The following is a 21,158-nucleotide window of genomic DNA, read 5'->3' as shown; positions in this document are numbered from 1 at the left end:
GACGCTTAGAAATACAGAAGTAAATAACTGCTAGAGATCCCACAGCTAATAAGTGGCAGAGTCAGAATTTGAACCAATGTAGTTTGGCCCCAGTGTCTGTGCTCTTAATTACTGCATCAAAAAGCCTCTTATATTCATACATTCACAAAAATTTATATAAGTGTGTATAGGTATGTAAATGTACATGTATATATGTAAATACATGTGCATATGTAAATGTGTACAAATGTGTAAACACGTGTACACATGTTGTACAAACGCGTGTGAGGAGTATATACACAGCTGGAGTGTGACCCATGAGAGAGAAAGTGGTATAAGGTAAGGTTGGAGAGTTAGGCAGGGACTACGTCATGGAAGATCTCAGAAATCAGGTCATAGATTCTAGATACCATCTTTGGGTGATGGGAAGCTTAAACATGGAAAGTGCTGTAAAATAATGTTAACAGCCCAGGTTCAAATCCCACCTCTGCTACTCGCTACCTGTGTGATTTTGAGCAGGTTACTTCTCTGTTCCTCAGCTTTTTCATCCATAAAATAGGGATAATATTTCTGTCTACTCATAAGTTTAAGGAGTAAATAAGTTACTCTATATAGTGTCTGGTGGAATGAAAGGAAATCCTAACACTGGCGATCAGATTTGCATTTTAACAAGAGCCCTCTGCCTGTGGTGTAGTGAATGGATTAGAAAGAGCGAGAACAGAAGCAAGGAGATGATTTGGGAAGTTGCAGCAGTGATGCAGGCCCAGGTCCACGAAGCAGATCACTCCCATACAGTGGTTGCTGAAAGCCCGCTGCCAGGAACAGAGCCAACTTTGGGTTTTTCACTCAGGCACATCATTTGTTTGTGGTCAAGTGTCCTGCCTCTGAAGGCAGTTGGTGCCTAGCTGCAGCCGGGCTGAGGTTCCTTTATACAGCGAGTCCCCAGCTCAGACTCAACCTAGATGCGCACGGCGCCTGCCTTGCAGCAGCTTCTGTCTCCAGCAACTCCTGACACCTTCTCTGTGTCCCCAAGTTCATTAAGCCTTAATAGGCAGAGGTTCTGCCTCGGTTAAGAGTTCAGTTCTTTCTTACCATCACGTTACAATTGTTAGGACTGTCCAGAGGCTGAATCTCCCAAGAGACAGAGGCATCAGGTCTGAGCAGTTAGTCACCTTTATGAGGCTTCGGATGAAACATTATCCTAACTCACCCTGTTGGACCCTCTTTCTTTCTGGTGATCGTGTACAACCACTGGGGCCAACCAGTTCTTTCTGGGCTTGATTTAGGACCTGATTTTCCCAGAAATGTCTGTCTTAGTTGTGCTCCCATATATCCTAATCAGATATCTCATGACCAAGAGAATAATTGCAGGTGACCTAAAGTCGTCAGTGTTTGCAATAGTTCTAGTAAAAGTGTGGCCAAGGGTTTTTTTTCTCTTGTATCCCACGCAACTGGGGAAAGTCATTCTAACCAGAGTAAGAATTTGGTAAGTATAAACAATAACTTTTCCCTGGTAAACAGTATCTGACAAACCTAGTCTGAGGTTTAAGACTCTCTGCTCACCTTATCCTGTGAGATGAACATTCTAGTAACAGGACACAGCTACTAAGCTACATTCAAATGAGTACTGTCTGCATTCTGCACTGACCTTGAAAGTTATATCCATAGCACAAGAATGTTGTCCCTGTTCAAAATTTTCTGAACCTGCTCTGTGTTCTTTTGAATGTTTTTAGCAGTAACAGATACTTATCCCTTTTAAGAATAGATTTGATTTCTTTAGAGGGCTAAAATTCTTTTCAAAGCCATGTCTTATAAATGTAAAGGCCTGTTAAGCCTGGAGAAATACCATTTTAATAAAAACAACCTCCCAGCTATAAAGGGGTGAGAGTTTTTCAATACAAAATGAGATAATAGAAGCATGTGGGATCATCCCTGACCATTTCCTCCTACAGAGGAAATGCCCTGGGCAATGGCAGAATCATTAGAGTGAGTGTGTAGCCTCCCATAGTAATAACTTTGAGGAACAGCCTTCATCTTAGTACCATATCTGTTCAGAAACAAAATCAGTCATATTATCTCAGTAGTTACATTGTTTTGCATTCAGATAGTGTCATATAGCATGGGAAGATTGAGAAGGAAAATATTTTGGAAAATATTTAAATTTCAGAGGTTCTTTCTGAAGAAGTGATATGTGAAGCCATTATGAATTGAAATTTGACCTTTTCTTGTTATATTTTTGTAAAGCATAAGGCTATTATTTGATTCTTACAGGTTGCTTTATTATTTGTTCAATAATCTTGGTATTTAAATCATTATGTCTGATTTCAAGTGGTAAAATTTGTTAGGGCTTTTATTCGCTGGCTTTTTGTTTGCAGACCAATTCAGCACATTATTATGAGCATGATAAATTAGCTTCCCTAAGAATATTTTTAAACAAGTGAAAAAAATAAAGTCAATTACTTTCCTGAACTTTTATACTTAATGATGAAATAAGTAAAGGTGCATAAAATGTGCTATCAACAAGGTAGTATTCCAATAAATAGTAAATTAGATTCCAGTGTCTGCAGTGCCTGGACATTAGGCCAAAAGCTAAACTTAATTTTTTAAAGTGTGTAATAAATCTTGTCTTATTGAGCACTTTGGGTTCCAGCCACTTCTTGCCAGTTATTGATAATGCATTTCTGTTTGCCCGTAATGGTGTTTTGTGTTGCATAAGCTAAATGTTTCATCTATTTATTTCCTGCTTGTCTTCACGGTTGCTTGATTTTATTTTTCATCATTTTCTGCTCATAAAGACACTTGAGAAAGAACAATTTAAATATTCTCTTACTTCCAGCTTTTCTTCTTTAAACAAAGCTACTAAAGTAAGGACACATGGAGTTATAAAGACCTGGATGAAAGCAGTGGTGGCCAAACTTTAAGGAAATAACAGATGCAAAAACTATTATAAAAGGCTCCCATAGGTGTCAAATAAATCATGTGATATTTAAGCTTCTATTTAAAAACATAAGTGAAAGCCTTGTTTTGACTTTTACCCTGGTCATTTGGCTCACATATATTTAGTTAGATCTTATTGTTTAGCTCTTAATACACTAGGTGCTTGATTTAAACATTCTGTTCTTGATCTCAGTTCTTTGAGTTGGAGATGTAAGACCTGTGGAAAATCACAGTCCAAGCTAGCTGTGCAGACTATCACTGAGATACAATTCGGTTCACATATCATAAAATTTGCCCATTTAAAGTGTGCAATTCAGTGTTTTTAGTATATTCCCAGTTGTGTAAGCATTACCAAAATTAATTTTAGAACATTTTCATCACCCAAAGAAGAAATCCTCTCCCCTCTGGCTATCATTCCCTTATTGCCCTATTCCCCTCCCTCCCAGCCCTAGGCAACCACTAATCTACTTTTTGACTGTAGATTTGCCTGTTCTAGACATTTCATGTAAATGGAATCATACAAAAGGTGATCTTTTGTAACTGGCTTCTTTCACTTAGGATAGCATTTTCAAGGCTCATCCATGTTGTAACATGCATCAGTATTTCATTAATTTTTTTAAGATATTGATTGATTGATTGCTGTGTTGGGTCTTCGTTGCTGCACGCGGGCTTTCTCTGGTTGCAGCGAGCAGGGGCTGCTCTTTGTTGCAGTGCGCGGGCTTCTCGTGGTGGCTTCTCTCGTTGTGGAGCACAGGCTCTAGGCACGCGGGCTTCAATAGTTGTGGCTCGTGGGCTCTAGAGCGCAGGCTCAGTAGTTGTGGTGCACAGGCTTAGCTGCTCCACAGCATGTGGGATCATCCCTGACCAGGGATTGAACCTGTGTCCCCTGCATTGGCAGGCAGATTCTTAACCACTGTGCCACCAGGGAAGTCCCTATTTCATTACTTTTTATTGCCAGAAAATATTCCATTGTGTGGATGTATACTACATTTTATTTATCCATTGATCACTTGATGGACAACTGGATTGTTTCCACTTCTTATCTATTATGAATAATGCTGTTATGAACATTCATGTACAAGTTTTTGTCTAGACGTAGGTTTTCATCTGTCTTGGGTATATACCTAGAAGAATTGCTGTATCACGTAGTAACTCTGTGTTTAACCATTTGGGGAACTGCCAGACTGTTTTCCAAAGTGGCTGCACCATTTTATATTCCCACCAGCAGTGCATGAGTTTTCCAGTTGCTCCACATCCCTATCAACGCTTGTTATCAGTCTTTTTGATTATAGCCATCCTAGTGGGTATGAAGTGTTATCTTGAAGTTTTGATTTGCAATCCCCTGATGACTAACGACATTATCTTTTCATGTGATAACGCTGATTATCTTTATTGGCAATCTGTATATATTCTGTGAAGAAATGTCTACTCAGATCTTTTGTCCATTTTTAATTGGGTTATTTGTCTTATTGAGTTGTAGGAGTTCCTTATATATTCTAGATACAAATCTATTATCAAATATGATTTGTAAATATTTTCTTCCATTTTGAGGGTGCCATCTTCACTTTATTGATCTTTTGAAGCACAATTTTTTTTAATTTTGAGGAAGTCCAATTTATCTGTTTTTTTCAGTAACTTGTACTTTGCTATCATATCTAAGAAACCATTGTCAAATCCAAGGTCATAAAGATGTTTTCTATAAAAATAGTTTTGTAGTTTTAACTCTTAATTTATGTCTGTGATCTGTTTTAATTTTTATATATGGCATGAGGTAGGGATTAAACTTTGTTCTTTTGCATATAGATGTCCAGTTGTCTCAATACCATTTGTTTATTTATTTCCTCATTGATTGTTTTGACACCCTTGTTGAAATGAGTTAACTGTAAGTATGAGAATTTATTTTTGGATTTTCAGTTTTATTCCATTGCCTATACTTATGCCAGTATCACACTGTCTTAATTATTGTAGCTTTGTACTAAGTTTGAAATCTGGAAGTGTGAGTCCTCCAAATTTGTTCTCCTTTTGCAAGATTATTTTGGCTGTTCTGGGTCTCTTGAATTTCCATATGAATTTTAAGATCAGCTTGTCAATTTCTGTAAGTCAGCTGGGAATTTTACAGTGATTGCATTGAATCTATAGATTTATTTGGGGAGTATTGTCATCGTAATATTTAGTCTACCAATCCATTTATAGGAGATGTCTTCCAATGGTGTTTTGTAATTTTCAAAGTGTAAATTTTGCATTTCTTTTGTTCAATTTATTCCTAAGCTTTTTATTCTTTCTGATGCTCTTTTAAATGGACTTATTTATCTTAGATTGCTCATTGCTACTATATAGAAATACAAGTGGGTTTTACATATTGATCTTGTATCCTACAACCTTGGAACTCATTAGTTCCAACAGTTTTTTAGTGCTTTCCTTAGAATTTTCAATATACAAGATCTTGTCATCTATTAATAAAGGTGGGTCTACCTTTTCCTTTCCTATATGGATGCATTTTCTTTTTCTTGCCAAGTTGCCTAGCTGGAACCTCCAATATACTGTTGAATAAAAGTGGCAAGAGTGGATTATCTTTCTGTTGCTCCTAATCTTAGGGGGAAAGCTTTCAGTCTTCATTAAGTATGATGTTAGATGTAGTTTTATCATACATGCCCTTTATTCAGGTTGAAGAAGTTAATTTCTGTTCCTAGTTTGTTGAGTTTTTTTTTTTTTTATCATGAAGGAGTGTTGGATTTTGTCATTTTTTTTTTTCCTGTGTATGTTGAGACATATGGTTTTTGTCCTTTCTTCTGTTAATATATAGTGTCCTCCATTAGTTGATTTTCTGATGCTGAGTCAACCCTGCATTCCTGGAATAAGTTCCACCTCATTGTGTTGTATAAACCTTTTTATATGCTGCCAGGTTAGGGTTTTTAATATTTTTGCTGAGGATGGTTATTTTCTTGAGATGTTGATTTGTATTTTTCTTCTGATTTTTGTCTGGCTTTGGTACCAGGATCATACTTGTCTCATAGAATAAGTTAGGAAGTATTCTCTTGTAAGTTTTGGAAGACTGAACAATTGGTATTAATTCTTTTGTAAATGTTTGGTAGAATTCACCAGTGCATCCGTCTAGACCTAGGCTTTTTATGCAGCTTTTAAAAAATTACTATTTAATCTCTTGTTAAAAATGTCTTCACATTTTTCTATTCTGTCTTGAGTCAATTTATGTAATTTGTGTCTCTCTAGGAATTTGTCCATTTCATCTAAGTGATCTAATTCATTGGCATACAGTTGTCTGTAGTATTCTCTAATAATCCTTTTATTTCTGTAAGGTTAGTAGTAATGGCCTCTTTCACCCCAGATTTTAGGAATTTGAGGTTGTTTTTGTTTCTTTTGGTGAATCCAGTTTTATCCATTTTGTTGATCTCTTCAAAGAACCAATTTTTGATTTCATTCGTTTTTTTTCCTCTATCATTTTTCTATTCTGTTTCATTAATTTCCATTGTAATCTGTTATTTCCTTCCTTCTGCTTGCTTTGGCTTGCCCTTGATGCTTTTTCTATTGTCTTAAGTTAAATTATTGAAATCTTCATTTTTAATATAGGTGGTTACAGCTCTAAGTATGGCTTTACCTACATCCCATAAATTTGCTATGTCGTATCTTCATTCTCACTCATCTCAAAGTAATTTTTAATTTCCCTTGTGATTTCTTCTTTGATTCATTGGTTATTGAGGTGTGTGTTAATTTCCATCTACTTACGAATTTTCCAAGTTTCTTTCTATTATTGATTTCTAGTATCATTGCATTGTGTTCAGAGGACATACTTTATATGATTTAGATCCACTGAAGGTTATTGATGCTTGTTTTATGATCTAACATATGTTCTCTCCTGGAGAGTGTTCTATGTGAACTTGAGAAGAATGTATATTATGTTGTTGGGTAGATTGTCCTAAGACATGTTAGAACTAGTTCATTTACAGTATTGCTACAGTCTTCCAGGATTTTGTTCTTCCCATTATTATATATTCAAGTCTCCAACTATTATAGTTAAATTGTCTATTTCTCCTTCATTTCTGTCAGTTTGTTTTTCATGTATTTTAAGGCTCTGTTCATTGCATATACATTTATAATTGTTACATCCTCCTGATGGATTGACCCTTTTATCATTATAAAATGTCCCTCTTCATCTTTAGTTATATTGTTTTAAAATTTCTTTTGTCTGATATTAGTATATATTTGTCTGATATTAGTATAGCCCCGTGAGCTTTCTTATGGTTGCTGTTTGCATGATAAATCTTTTTCCATCCTTTTTTTGAAATATTACATTTATTTTAATACAAATTCTCTTACATATATAGATTGTTTTATTGATTTTGTCTATTGTCATGCTGGTTCTACACTATAACACTTTCAATTTTTAAGTGAATTTTTAAAAATTTTTATTGCAGTATAGTTGACTTACAATATTGTGTTAGTTTCTGCTGTACTGCAAAGTGAATCAGTTATACATACACATATATACACTCTTTTGTAGATTCGTTTCCCATGTAGGCCATTACAGAGTATTGAGTAGAGTTCCCTGTGCTATACAGTAGGTCCTTATTAGTTATTTCATATATAATAGTGTGTATATGTAAATCCCAATCTCCCAATTTATCTCTTCCCTCCCCTTACCGCCTGGTAACCATAAGTTTGTTTTCTACATCTGTAACTATATTTCTGTTTTGTAGATAAATTCATTTTTACCTGTTCTTAGATTCCACATGTGAGTGATACCATATAATATTTGTCATTCTGTCTCACTTCACTCAGTATGACAGGCTCTAGGTCCATCCATGTTGCTGCAAATGACATTATTTTGTTCTTTCTTATGGCTAATACTGCATTGTATATATGTACCACATCTTCTTTATCCATTCCTCTGTTGATGGATATTTAGGTTGCTTCCATGTCCTGGCCATTGTAAATAGTGCTGCAGTGAACATTGGGGGCACATGTATCTTTTCAAATTATGGTTTTCTCTAGATATATGCCCAGGAGTGGCATTGCTGGATCATATGGTAGCTCTATTTTTAGTTTTTTAAGGAACCTCCATACTGTTCTCCATAGTGGCTGTACCAATTTACATTCCTACCAACAGTGCAACAGGTTTCCCTTTTCTCCACACCCTCTCCAGCATTTGTTTGTAGATTTTTTGATGATGGCCATTCTGACTGGTGTGAGATGATACATCATTGTACTTTTGGTTTGCATTTCTCTAATAATTAGTCATATTGAGAATCTTTTCATGTGTTTATTGGCCATCTGTATGTCTTTTTGGAGAAATGTTTATTTAGATCTTTAGCCCATTTTTTGATTGGGTTGTTTGCTTTTTTGATACTGAGCTGCATGAGCTGCTTGTATATTTTAGAGATTAATCCCTTGTCAGTTGCTTCATTTGCAAATATTTTCTCCCATTCTGAGGGTTGTCTTTTCTTTTTACAGTTCCCTTTACTATACAAAAGCTTTTAATTTGGTCCCATTTATTTTTGTTTTTATTTTCATTAGGAGGTGGATCAAAAAAGATCTTGCTGTGATTTATGTCAGAGTGGGGTTATTTTAAGATTTTTTTTTTGATGTGGGCCATTTTTAAAGTCTTTATTTAATTTGTTACAATTTGCTTCTGTTTTATGTTTTGGTTTTTTTTTTTTTGCCTGTGAGGCATGTGGGATCATACTTCCCCAACCAGGGATTGAACTGGCACCCTCTATGTTGGAAGATGAAGTGTTTTGTTTTTTTTTTTAAACATCTTTATTGGGGTATAATTGCTTTACAATGGTGTGTTAGTTTCTGCTTTATAACAAAGTAAATCAGTTATACATATATATATATGTTCCCATATCTCTTCCCTCTTGCGTCTCCCTCCCTCCCACCCTCCCTATCCCGCCCCTCCAGGCGGTCACAAAGCACCGAGCCGATATCCCTGTGCCATGCGGCTGCTTCCCACTAGCTATCTACCTTACTACGTTTGTTAGTGTATATATGTCCATGACTCTCTCTCGCCCTGTCACAGCTCACCCTTCCCCCTCCCCATATCCTCAAGTCCGTTCTCCAGTAGGTCTGTGTCTTTATTCCTGTCTTACCCCTAGGTTCTTCATGACATTTTTTTTTCTTAAATTCCATATATATGTGTTAGCAGACGGTATTTTTCTTTTTCTTTCTGACTTACTTCACTCTGTATGACAGACTCTAGGTCTATCCACCTCATTACAAATAGCTGAATTTCGTTTCTTTTTATGGCTGAGTAATATTCCATTGTATATATGTGCCACATCTTTATCCATTCATCCGATGATGGACACTTAGGTTGTTTCCATCTCCAGGCTATTGTAAATAGAGCTGCAATGAACATTTTGGTACATGACTCTTTTTGAATTTTGGTTTTCTCAGGGTATATGCCCAGTAGTGGGATTGCTGGGTCATATGGTAGTTCTATTTGTAGTTTTTTAAGGAACCTCCATACTGTTCTCCATAGTGGCTGAACTAACTCACATTCCCACCAGCAGTGCAAGAGTGTTTCCTTTTCTCCACACCCTCTCCAGCATTTATTGTTTCTAGATTTTTTGATGATGGCCATTCTGACTGGTGTGAGATGACATCTCATTGTAGTTTTAATTTGCATTTCTCTAATGATTAATGATGTTGAGCATTCTTTCATGTGTTTGTTGGCAATCTGTATATCTTCTTTGGAGAAATGTCTATTTAGGTCTTCTGCCCATTTTTGGATTGGGTTGTTCGTTTTTTGTTATTGAGCTGCATGAGCTGCTTGTAAATTTTGGAAATTAATCCTTTGTCAGTTGCTTCATTTGCAAATATTTTCTCCCATTTTGAGGGTTGTCTTTTGGTCTTGTTTATGGTTTCCTTTGCTGTGCAAAAGCTTTGAAGTTTCATTAGGTCCCATTTGTTTATTTTTGTTTTTATTTCCATTTCTCTAGGAGGTGGGTCAGAAAGGATCTTGCTGTGATTTATGTCACAGAGTGTTCTGCCTATGTTTTCCTCTAAGAGTTTGATAGTTTCTGACCTTACATTTAGGTCTTTAATACATTTTGAGCTTATTTTTGTGTATGATGTTAGGGAGTGATCTAATCTCATACTTTTACATGTATCTGTCCAGTTTTCCCAGCACCACTTATTGAAGAGGCTGTCCTTTCTCCACTGTATATTCCTGCCACCTTTATCAAAGATAAGGTGACCATATGTGCGTGGTTTTATCTCTGGGGTTTCTATCCTGTTCCTTTGATTTATCTTTCTGTTTTTGTTCCAGTACCATACTGTCTTGATTACTGTAGCTTTGTAGTATAGTCTGAAGTCAGGGAGCCTGATTCCTCCAGCTCCGTTTTTCATTCTCAAGATTGCTTTGGCTATTCGGGGTCCTTTGTGTTTCTGTACAAATTGTGAAATTTTTTGTTCTAGTTCTGTGAAAAATGCCATTGGTAGTTTGATAGGGATTGCATTGAATCTATAGATTGCTTTGGGTAGTAGAGTCATTTTCACAATGTTGGTTCTTCCAATCCAAGAACATGGTATATCTCTCCATCTATTTGTATCATCTTTAATTTCTTTCATCAGTGTCTTATAATTTTCTGCATACAGGTCTTTTGTCTCCTTAGGTAGGTTTATTCCTAGATATTTTATTCTTTTTGTTGCAGTGGTAAATGGGAGTGTTTTCTTGATTTCACTTTCAGATTTTTCATCATTAGTATATAGGAATGCCAGAGATTTCTGTGCATTAATTTTGTATCCTGCTACTTTACCAAATTCACTGATTAGCTCTAGTAGTTTTCTGGTAGCATCTTTAGGATTCTCTATGTATAGTATCATGTCATCTGCAAACAGTGACAGCTTTACTTCTTCTTTTCTGATTTGGATTCCTTTTATTTCCTTTTCTTCTCTGATTGCTGTGGCTAAAACTTCCAAAACTATGTTGAATAAGAGTGGTGAGAGTGGGCAACCTTGTCTTGTTCCTGATCTTACTGGAAATGTTTTCAGTTTTTCACCATTGAGGACGATGTTGGCTGTGGGCTTGTCATATATGGCCTTTATTATGTTGAGGAAAGTTCCCCCTATGCCTACTTTCTGCAGGGTTTTTTTATCATAAATGGGTTGAATTTTGTCAAAAGCTTTCTCTGCCTCTGTTGAGATGATCATATGGTTTTTCTCCTTCAGTTTGTTAATATGGTGTATCATGTTGATTGATTCACGTATATTGAAGAATCCTTGCATTCCTGGAATAAACCCCACTTGATCATGGTGTATGATCCTTTTCATGTGCTGTTGGATTCTATTTGCTAGTATTTTGCTAGTATTTGCTAGTATTTGCTAGTATTTCTTTTCTGCTCTGCAGTAGTTATTTCCACTATTTTATCTTCCAGGTCACTTATCCGTTCTTCTGCCTCAGTTATTCTGCTATTGATCTCATCTAGAGTACTTTTAATTTCATTTATTGTGTTGTTCATTGTTGTTTCATCTTTATTTCTTCTAGGTCCTTGTTAACTGTTTCTTGCATTTTGTCCATTCTATTTCCAAGATTTTGGATCATCCTTACTATCATTATTCTGAATTCTTTTTCAGGTAGACTGCCTATTTCCTCTTCATTTGTTAGGTCTGGTGCATTTTTATCTTGCTCCTTTATCGGCTGTGTGTTTTTCTGTCTTCTCATTTTGCTTATCTTACTGTGTTTGGGGTCTCCTTTTTGCAGGCTGTAGGTTCGTAGTTGCCGCTGTTTTTGACGTCTGTCTCCAGTGGCTAAGGTTGGTTCAGTGGGTTGTGTAGGCTTCCTGGTGGAGGGGACTAGTGCCTGTGTTGTGGTGGATGAGGCTGGATCTTGTCTCTCTAGTGGGCAGGTTCACGTCTGGTGGTGTGTTTTGGGGTGTCTGTGGCCTTATTATGATTTTAGGCAGCCTCTCTGCTAATGGGTGGGGTTGTGTTCCTGTTTTGCTAGTTGTTTGGCATAGGGTGTCCAGCACTGTAGCTTGCTGGTCATTGAGTGAAGCTGGGTGCTGGTGTTAAGATGGAGGTCTCTGGGAGATTTTCGCTCTTTGGTATTATGTGGAGCTGTGAGGTCTCTTGTTGACCAGTGTCCTGAAGTTGGCTCTCCCACCTCAGAGGCAGAGCCCTGACTCCTGGCTGGAGCACCAAGAGCCTTTCATCCACACGGCTCAGAATAAAAGGGAGAAAAAGTAGAGATAATTAGTAGAAGTATTAAGAAAGAAAGAAAAGAAAGAAAGAAAGAAAGAAAGGAGGGAAGGAAGGAAGGAAGGAAGAAGCAAAGAAGGCAAGAAAGAATGAAAGGAGGGAGGGAGGAAGGAAGGAAGGAGGGAAGGAAGGAAAAGAGACAGAAAGAAAGAAGATACAGTAAAATAAAGTATAATAAAGTTATTGAATTGAAAAAATTTAGAAAAAAAGGATGGATAGAACCTTAGGACAAATTTTGGAAGCAAAGCTATACAGACAAAATCTTACACAGAAGCATACACATACATCCTCACAAAAAGAGGTAAAGGGGAAAAAATCATAAATCTTGCTCTCAGAGACCACCTCCTCAATTTGGGATGATTCGTTGTCTAAAGGAGGGAATGAAGGAAGGAAGGAAAGAAAGAAAGAAATAAAAGTATAATAAAGTTATTAAAATTAATTATTAAGAAAAAATTTAAAAAAAATTTTTTTAAAAACATGGACGGATAGAACCCTAGGACAAATGGTGGAAGCAAAGCTGTACTGACAAGATCTCACACAGAAGCATACACATACACATTCAGAAAAAGAGGAAAAGGGGAAAAAAATCATAGATCTTGCTCTCCTTCTCGATGATTCGTTGTCCATTCAGGTATTCCACAGATGCAGGGTACATCAAGTTGATTGTGGAGCTTTAATCCGCTGTTTCTGAGGCTGCTGGGAGAGATTTCCCTTTCTCTTCTTTGTTCTCACAGCTCACAGGGGCTCAGCTTTGGATTTGGCCCTGCCTCTGCGTGTAGGTCGCTGGAGGGCCTCTGTTTCTTGCTCAGACAGGACGGGGTTAAAGGAGCCGCTGATTCAGGGGCTCTGGCGCACTCAGGCCGGGGGGAAGGAGGGGCACTGCGTGCGGGGCGGGCCTGTGGCGGCAGAGGCCGGTGTGACGTTGCACCAGCCTGAGGCCCGCCGTGCGTTCTCCCAGGGAAGTTGTTCCTGGATCCCGGGACCCTGGCAGTGGCGGGCTGCACAGGCTCCCCGGAAGAGGGGTGTGGATAGTGACCTGTGCTCGCACACAGGCCCCTTGGTGGCGGCAGCAGCAGCCTTAGCGTCTCCCGCCCGTCCCTGGGGTCCGTGCTTTTAGCCGCTGCTCGCGCCTGTCTCTGGGGTCTGCGCTTTTAGCCGTGGCTCGCGCCCATCTCTGGAGTTCCTTTAAGCAGCGCTATTAAACCCCTCTCCTCGCGCACCAGGAAACAAAGAGGGAAGAAAAAGACTCTTGCCTCTTCCGCAGGTGCAGACTTTTCCCCCGGACTCCCTCCCGGCTAGCCGTGGTGCACTAACCCCTTCAGGCTATGTTCACACCCCCAACCCCAGTCCTCTCCCTGCGCTCTGACCGAAACCTGAGCCTCAGCTCGCAGCCCCGCCCGCCCCGGCGGGTGAGCAGACAAGCCTCTCGGGCTGGTGAGTGCCGGTCGGCACCGATCCTCTGTGCGCGAATCTCCCCGCTTTGCCCTCTGCCCCCGTTGCTGTGCACTCCTTCGCAGCTCCGAAGCTCCCCCCTCTGCCACCCGCAGTCTTCACCCGCGAAGGGGCTTCCTAGTGTGTGGAAACTTTTCCTCCTTCACAGCTCCCTCCCACTGGTGCAGGTGCCGTCCCTATTCTTTTGTCTCTGTTTATTCTTTTTTCTTTTGCCCTACCCAGGTACGTGGGGAGTTTCTTGCCTTTTGGGAGGTCTGAGGTCTTCTGCCAGCCTTCAGTAGGTGTTCTGTAGGAGTTGTTCCATGTGTAGATGTGTTTCTGGTGTATCTGTGGGGAGGAAGGTGATCTCCGCGTCTTACTCTTCCGCCATCTTCTGCTCCAGCCGGAAGACGAAGTTTTAACCACTGGACTGCCAGGGAAGTCCGCCAAAGAGTGTTCTTCCTGTGTTTTCCTCTAATAGTTTTATAGGATCTGGCCTTACATTTAGGTCTCTAAGCCATTTTGAGTTTATTTTTGTGTATGGTGTTAGGGAGTGTTCTAATTTCATTCGTTTACATGTAGCTGTCCAGTTTTCCCAGTGCCACTTCTTGAAGAGACTGTCTTTTCTCCATTGTATATTCTTGCCTCCTTTGTCATTTTTTCCATCCTTTTAACCTTTTTGAATCTAAAATGTACTCCTGTAGAAGTATATAGTTGGATCTTGTTTTTATCTAGTCTGACAGTCTCTGTTTGGACTTTTTAAACCATTCACACTTAATGGTATTATTGACAGAGTTAGATTTACTTCTGCCCTTTTACTTTTGTTCTATATGTCTGTCATTTCTGTTCCTCTATTCCTCTTTTACTTCTTTGCTTTGTGATATGTGAATATTTTCTAGTTTAACATTTTAATTCCTTATAGTGAAAAAATCATTCATTTCTGAGTTATTTTCTTTGTAGTTATTTTAAGGCATATACATCGTAGTATAAATCATAGGTAGATTCTGATAATTCCAGTGAGCTATAGAAAGACTACTCCTATATAGCTCTATTCCCTTTTGTGCTATTATTATTATATATGCAACATCTAATAAGTTACAGTGACATAATTATTACTTTATATAATTTTATGTCACAGAAGATGTGAGAGGAATAGCAGTTGTATATTTATAGCTTTTGTTACATTAACTTTCATTTTTACCATTTCTGTTTCTCATTTATTCCAAATCCTACCTTTCCTCAGATATCAAACAGTATCAGCCACAAGGACGGGGACCAGGTTCTGTGTATGATTGTTAGTTTGTGCATGACACAACTAAGTTACCATTCACATTGCAGATTTGTTTGAGAGTTTATTGGCAGATGGCCAAAAATAGACTTGTTCTAGTAATTTCAGTATATGAGGTTCAGTAAATTACAGTTCTGTCCAATTAAACTTCCTGTGATGGTGAAGTATTCTATATCTGCATTTTCCAACATGGGAGTCAGTAATCACATGTGACTATGGAGCACTTGAACTGAATTTTTAATTTATATTTAGTTTTAGATAACCACAGCTAAGGGCTCTCATAGTGGACAGTCAAGTTATAGTCTCAGATGTCCCTCTTTCTTAATATTGTGATTAAACCTTGTAAAGTAGATTAAAAGAAAGAACCCCAAAATCAGTGCTGATAGTTTCATATGTTATAAAACTCATGGACTGAGCCACGGGAATATTTTTTTAAAGAAGTTGTTATATCTCTGTCAGCCATCTAAAAACTCAAATGCAGATAGACAAAGATTTGATACAAACACACTTGTGTGGGGCATTGGCCAGGAGATGGAAAGTATACAGAGCACTTGGGGCACAGTGGGGGACCCCACGCTCTGTGCCTACGTCTCACTGAATGCCATGCAAACAGCCAGTAAGGAGGAGAGGTTGTTTTTTCTGCTTGTGGGAAATAAAGGAAAAGAAGAAATCTTCAAAGCTACAATTAGAAACATTTAGCTTATGCAGACAGCAATTGAGTGAAAGGAATGAAACCCATTCTGCTCTCCATAGCAAATTTTTCAAAGAGTGTACTTGTAAAAGCTTTTTACAGACTCTTTCCTCATCGTCTTTGAAGTAAGGAGGTAGAGGATCCTATTATCTTCACTTCTCAGTGAGGCATACCTTTCATTGTTTTCCATACATGTTTTTTCAGATATGTATTAATGAAAGCTAAGCTGCTTAGAGATAAGATATAAACAAAATGTCTCTGTGGGATAACAGGTTTCTTTTCCTATTTTTATTTTTTACAGAAATGTAGCTATTTAACTTTGGGTCAGTATATGTCAATGCCCATTATGGTTTTCCCTTCTCATATTGAGACATAACAGTAAAATTATACACAGTTATTTGTCTCCGATAATGTAGTAACTATATCCCAGCTGCTTTCAGACTTCTGAAATCCTGTTACCATTTCAATATAATGAAAGCCTGAATTACAAAGCCTCTGATATTTAACATTTCATTTTCTCTGGGGCCATGTCAACAGTATAATCAGGAACAAAAAAAAATTATAGTGTTCATCCCCAAACCATCATGGGATTTAAAAAAAAATACCTCTTTAGATTGATCTTAAAAATCATTTTCCCTCTGCAAGGGAAAACATGCTCCAAAGAGAAAAGTTAGAAGTCACATTAGCTTAATACTCTGAATATAAAAGCCTACACATCAATTGATTTTTCGCACAGGTGAATTAACGGTGCCTCCTCCATTGGTCCCCAGGTCATAGATCTGTACTGGGGAATTGATGAAGATGAATGGGACAGCCCTGAGCTCCAGAAGACCCGCATGAAGCTCCTGGAGGATTGTTTGAAAACTTCTGCAGGTCCATGTTTTGTTGTGGGTATAAAAAAAACTTAATGCTTTCTATTGTAGATGAATGTGAGAATTCTTGATTTGTGATTCTTAAGGGGCTTTTAGAATGGGGAAAGAAACCTTGCTTTTCTGTATTTATTTAAAATTCTTAAACTGTCTCCTTGCCCTCAATGTGTGAGGACAAAATCCTCCCCTTTCCGTAAGAAGCACTGCAAATTAACAGTGAATAATTTGAAGTGGTAATCAAAGGATTGACTTGGGGTTGACAACAATTTCCACAACACCTTGTGATCAGCAGTAAGGCTTACTGTGTTAGTCCTCCAATAATTATCCTAATTTTCCTTATATTTTATCATGTAGTATTCTATCCTAGTATCTGTTTCTCAACATTAGAATTTCTGGCATATTTTTTTAAAATACTGTGGCAGAAACATTGTTAAAGTAAACCAAATATATGGTCTCAGATCTGCCAATAGGAATTGATACCCTCTGGAAAAAATTTGTTTTTGCAGTGATTTTCAGCTAGAGATGTTGAACAGGAATATTATTATTAGTTTGTCATTATTTTCTAAAGAATAGCCACTCCTCTGTGTAAACACAGTGGTGGTAAGAAGCAGGTCACTCTATGGCGGTGATGTGCAAAATCACTGCCTCAGTTTAGCTGAAGAGAAAAACCTTATCCTGAATCCAAACAGCTCCTACCAATTGATAGGGAAGTTGGCCCTTTCGACACAGGATGTTCTGAGGCTGACGGATGACTGTTAAAATTACTATGATATGAAAATGTCATATCTTATATTTAAATGCTAGGTTCAGTGTATCAATAAAAGTTTTTAATATTTATTTGCATGTCCATCTATATTCAACTCCACATAAGACGTAAAGTACATAAAGTCTCTATAATATTTTTAGTATGTGGATAAATTATTCATTTATCAACCAACTACTTATTGAATGCTGTTCTGTGCCAGGGGCTGCTCTTAGTGCTGGGGCAAGTTGACCCATATGAAATGGTCATTTTTTTAGGCCAGTTTCTTATGATTTAATGTTAGAATTGAACTAAAAGGTAAGACTTTCTACCCTCATGGAGCTTGTGTCATTATGTGGGGCTAAGAGGAGAGGGCAGGCAAAAATCAAATAAGTAAAATAAACAATAATCAGATGGTGACAAGAGCTGTGGAGAAAAATACAAAAAGGAAGGAGGAAAGGGAAGAGCAGTGAGGGGAGAGACTTCTAATTTTCCATAGAGTAGATGGAGAAGGTCTCACTGATAAGGTGACTAAGGAGGGGAGACAGGAGGGAGGGACAGGGAAGAACCGACTGGATATTCCAGCTCAGAGCTTTCCAGAGAGAGGAGTGGGGAACATGCTTGGCAGGTTTAGGGAACAGGAAGTAGGTGGGTGTACCTCAAGCAGTGTGAGCAGAAAGGGAGAGTGTGGGACTGGAGGCCACAGCATGGGGTTTGCCATCTTGAAGTTGGCTGTAAAGATTTTACTTGCACTTTGACATGAGAAGCAGAGTGCGTTGAGGAGAGGACTGGAGAGATCTGACTCATTTTAAAGCCTACAACTGCGGGTGGTCAGACCAGGGCAGAGCATGAAGAAACCCATTAGAAAGCTAATGCAATATGCAAAACAAGAATACATGGTTGGAGGCGGGTTGAAGAATGGACATCTAAAAACAGTGTCTTGCGGTCTAAACAGACTGCAGAAAGTCCTGAACTCCATACAGATATAAATCCATACAGATATACAAAGAGCTAGCAGTGGAAGAGGAATTAAGACTTTTTCCCTGAGTCTGAGGATAGAACTAGACCAGTGGGTGGAAATTACAAGGAGACAGATTTTTGCTCCAGGTGAAGATGATAGAGTCTATAGCTTCCTCTCAGGTTTTGGGGTCACAGATAGCTGGGTATGACTGACGTTTCACAGCTGTGGGACACTGGAGGAACTTCTTTACCATTCTAAGTCTTGGCTTCCTTCTATAAAACGGAGATAATAGTTACTTGCCTCCTGGGGTCTTTCTGGGGATGAAATGAATTTACAGGACACTTTTACTTATTTGTTGTTGTAATCATTATTTCTCAAAACTGTCTATATTATGGGTGATGCACTCATTACAAAGTTTTCATCAAACGAGAGAATACAAATCACTCTGGCAGAGGTGCTGTAGGAGAGATTCAAACTTTGGAAGACAAGTTAGACCGGATTCCATCGTGCTTAGAAAGCCAGATTTAGGAAGCATAAAGAGCTATGTGTATGTCCTGGGGCATCTCTATTGCTATGATCTCCATAGCTTTATACTGATCCAGCCTCAGAAATTCAGGAATGAGAGAGACATTCTCCTTTTATCACCCTGTAGTGTGTCATACCCAAACTAAATTTAGTCATGGCCATTAATCCCTATAATTTACTGGTAGGGGAATGAATAAAGACTTGCCAAGTTCATGCAGGCTCTGAGAGTATAGGTTAAGTGATAGAACATCAGTAACCACTGAGCTTAAACAAATCATTTATCCCTCCTTCTCTTCCCTGTTACACGTTGAAACTCAAGGCAACCACGATAAAACCCTGTGGACAGAGTCAGGATTATTCACCCCAGTGATCCTAAATCACGGAAGGTTTATTTCACTGCTTATAGGAGAAAGCACGCCTCTCATGGCCTTTCCTGTTGTAACTATGGTAACAGCGGGCATGTGTGTGTCGCTTTTAAGCTCCGGTTTCCTTGCACACTGCTCCCTTGTGACATTTCTACAAGTCATGATGACCCCCTGGGCTGCAAAGCATGGCATATTACTTCCCCTAATGCTGAAGTGTTTGGCAAGAAAATTCACCATTGCTGAATGAAAAAAATGTTTTTATATCTTCAAAGCCTTCACAGATATTAGCCCTTATGTTAGTTACAAATTCAGTACCAAACAAAGCTTTCATTTTAAGTACCCAGGGGATTGAAGTCCAAAGGGAAACATAAGCGTTGTATGCACATGGCTCTTTTCAACTTCATTTCCTAAAAGTTGTCCTTTGAGATATGGCCTGAAGTCCTAGAGACATGCAGGCTGTGCCTGCTAATCCCAGACAATTCTTTGTACGCATGCTTTTGGTCAAAATGATAGAGTGATAGAGTAAGGTACCTGGACACGTGTCCAGTTTCACTCTCAGGATTAACTTGGGAGATGTATCACACAGAAATACATCATCTCTACTGAGGAAGAATAGCATTTGTAGACATGTGTTTAGAAGAAGCCTCAGACAGTGGGAAAAACACAGAATTTTTAGTTTACAACTGGAGTTAGAGCCCTAGTTCTGACAAGGCAGCTCACCAACCTCACCACACTTTAATTCTCACATCCATAAAATGGGAAAAAATAACAGTAAACTAAATGTTGAAGAAATATCAAAGGTTTGTTGTGGAAACCAAATGTGATGATGTATGTGAGAGTTTTTTATAAACTATAAAGGGCTACACAACCATGAGTTATTATTAAATTGTAATTTCAGTTATTTTCAAATGAGAAAAAATGTTTTTATTCATACTGGGCATTTATGTGGCACTGGAAAATTTTCCCTTTGAGAATGTTGATGATAGCCTCAATGTAGAAAGTGTTAAGTCTTGATTCAGACAAATATTAAAGGGTTTTTTAGTTCATTCATTCATTCATGGCTGTGTTGGGTCTTCATGGCTGTGTGCGGGCTTTCTTTAGTTGCAGAGAGCAGGGGCTATTCTTTTATTGTGGTGCGCAGGCTTCTCATTGCAGTGGCTTCTCTTGTTGCAGAGCATGGGCTCTAGGCACGCGGGCTTCAGTAGTTGTGGCACACGGGCTTAGTTGCTCCATCGCATGCGGGATCTTCCCGGACCAGGGCTTGAACCCATATCCCCTGCATTGGCAGGCGGATTCTTAACCACTGCGCCACCAGGGAAGCCCTGGGTTCATTCTTAACATTGTCAAATGTATAGCATATACATTAATTTGCTGAAATTTACTTAGTAAGACCTTAATCTGCTCCCAAGGAGGGTTTTTGACCAGGATTGCAGTAAACAGGGAGACAGCTCACAGTTGAGTCCAAACTCACTATCTGTTTCTCCTTTTAAGTGCAGAGAATTGCCTCAGCCTTCGCAAAGTGTGGAAACTTTAGCAGTTTGTCCCACCCACTTAGTTCATAAACAATGCTTATGAAGGGGAGAAGAATTTGCCTGTTGGAGAGAGCAGAGTCCAGGTACATGCTACCTATACCATCCCCATTTCTCTTCACAGTGTGCATTTATGGGGAGAGGGGAATTTTCTTCTTGTCATCCCTCCATATTTGGAGTACCCCCGGAGAATTGCTTGGGGAGTTTGGGCATTGACTCTGGACCTTGAGCAAAGGCCCATCTCTTGGCAGAAGTTGATAAAAGCAAGTGCTCTGCTGGCTTGAAGAACTGGAGTTTGAAAAGCTTAGATAACTTTAGTGAAGCTGTCCCAAATGTGTGGGTGCTCTGGGGGGGGTTCAGACAGCATCTCATTACATTCCCTCAATCCATAGTCCGGATGATGTGAAGATTTACTGAGGAAAAGGTAGCGGCAGCTCACTCTAAGCGAGCCAGGCTAGGCCCATGCATCCAGTAAAAAGAGTGCCAGTTAGAGACAGGCAAGAGGAGATTCCATGACTTCACATTCAGAGTCAGGACAAAGAAAATGCTGTCTGTGGTATTGTTCATTGCTTTGTCGGTTGCTAGGAGTCTCAAGAAGCCAAAGCCCATGTAGCATTCTCATTGG

The 21,158-nt window shown here is 38.7% G+C and overlaps 1 protein-coding gene across 1 annotated transcript in view; it reads left to right on the top strand.

Moving 5' to 3' along the window:
• The window catches only part of NWD2 (NACHT and WD repeat domain containing 2), a 204,399-nt gene that overhangs the window by 95,528 nt on the left and 87,713 nt on the right, over nucleotides 1–21,158 (top strand). The window contains exon 3 of the mRNA XM_060011765.1: nucleotides 16,313–16,429. Within this exon, the coding sequence (XP_059867748.1) occupies nucleotides 16,313–16,429 (117 nt within the window). The remainder of the gene's footprint in view (nucleotides 1–16,312; nucleotides 16,430–21,158) is intronic.

The sequence above is a fragment of the Delphinus delphis genome, chromosome 5, assembly GCF_949987515.2.
Source record: "Delphinus delphis chromosome 5, mDelDel1.2, whole genome shotgun sequence".
In the NCBI taxonomy this organism is placed as follows: Eukaryota; Metazoa; Chordata; class Mammalia; order Artiodactyla; family Delphinidae; genus Delphinus; species Delphinus delphis.
The sequence above is the reverse complement of the archived record's forward strand: the minus strand, read 5'-3'. Positions and strand labels throughout refer to the sequence as shown.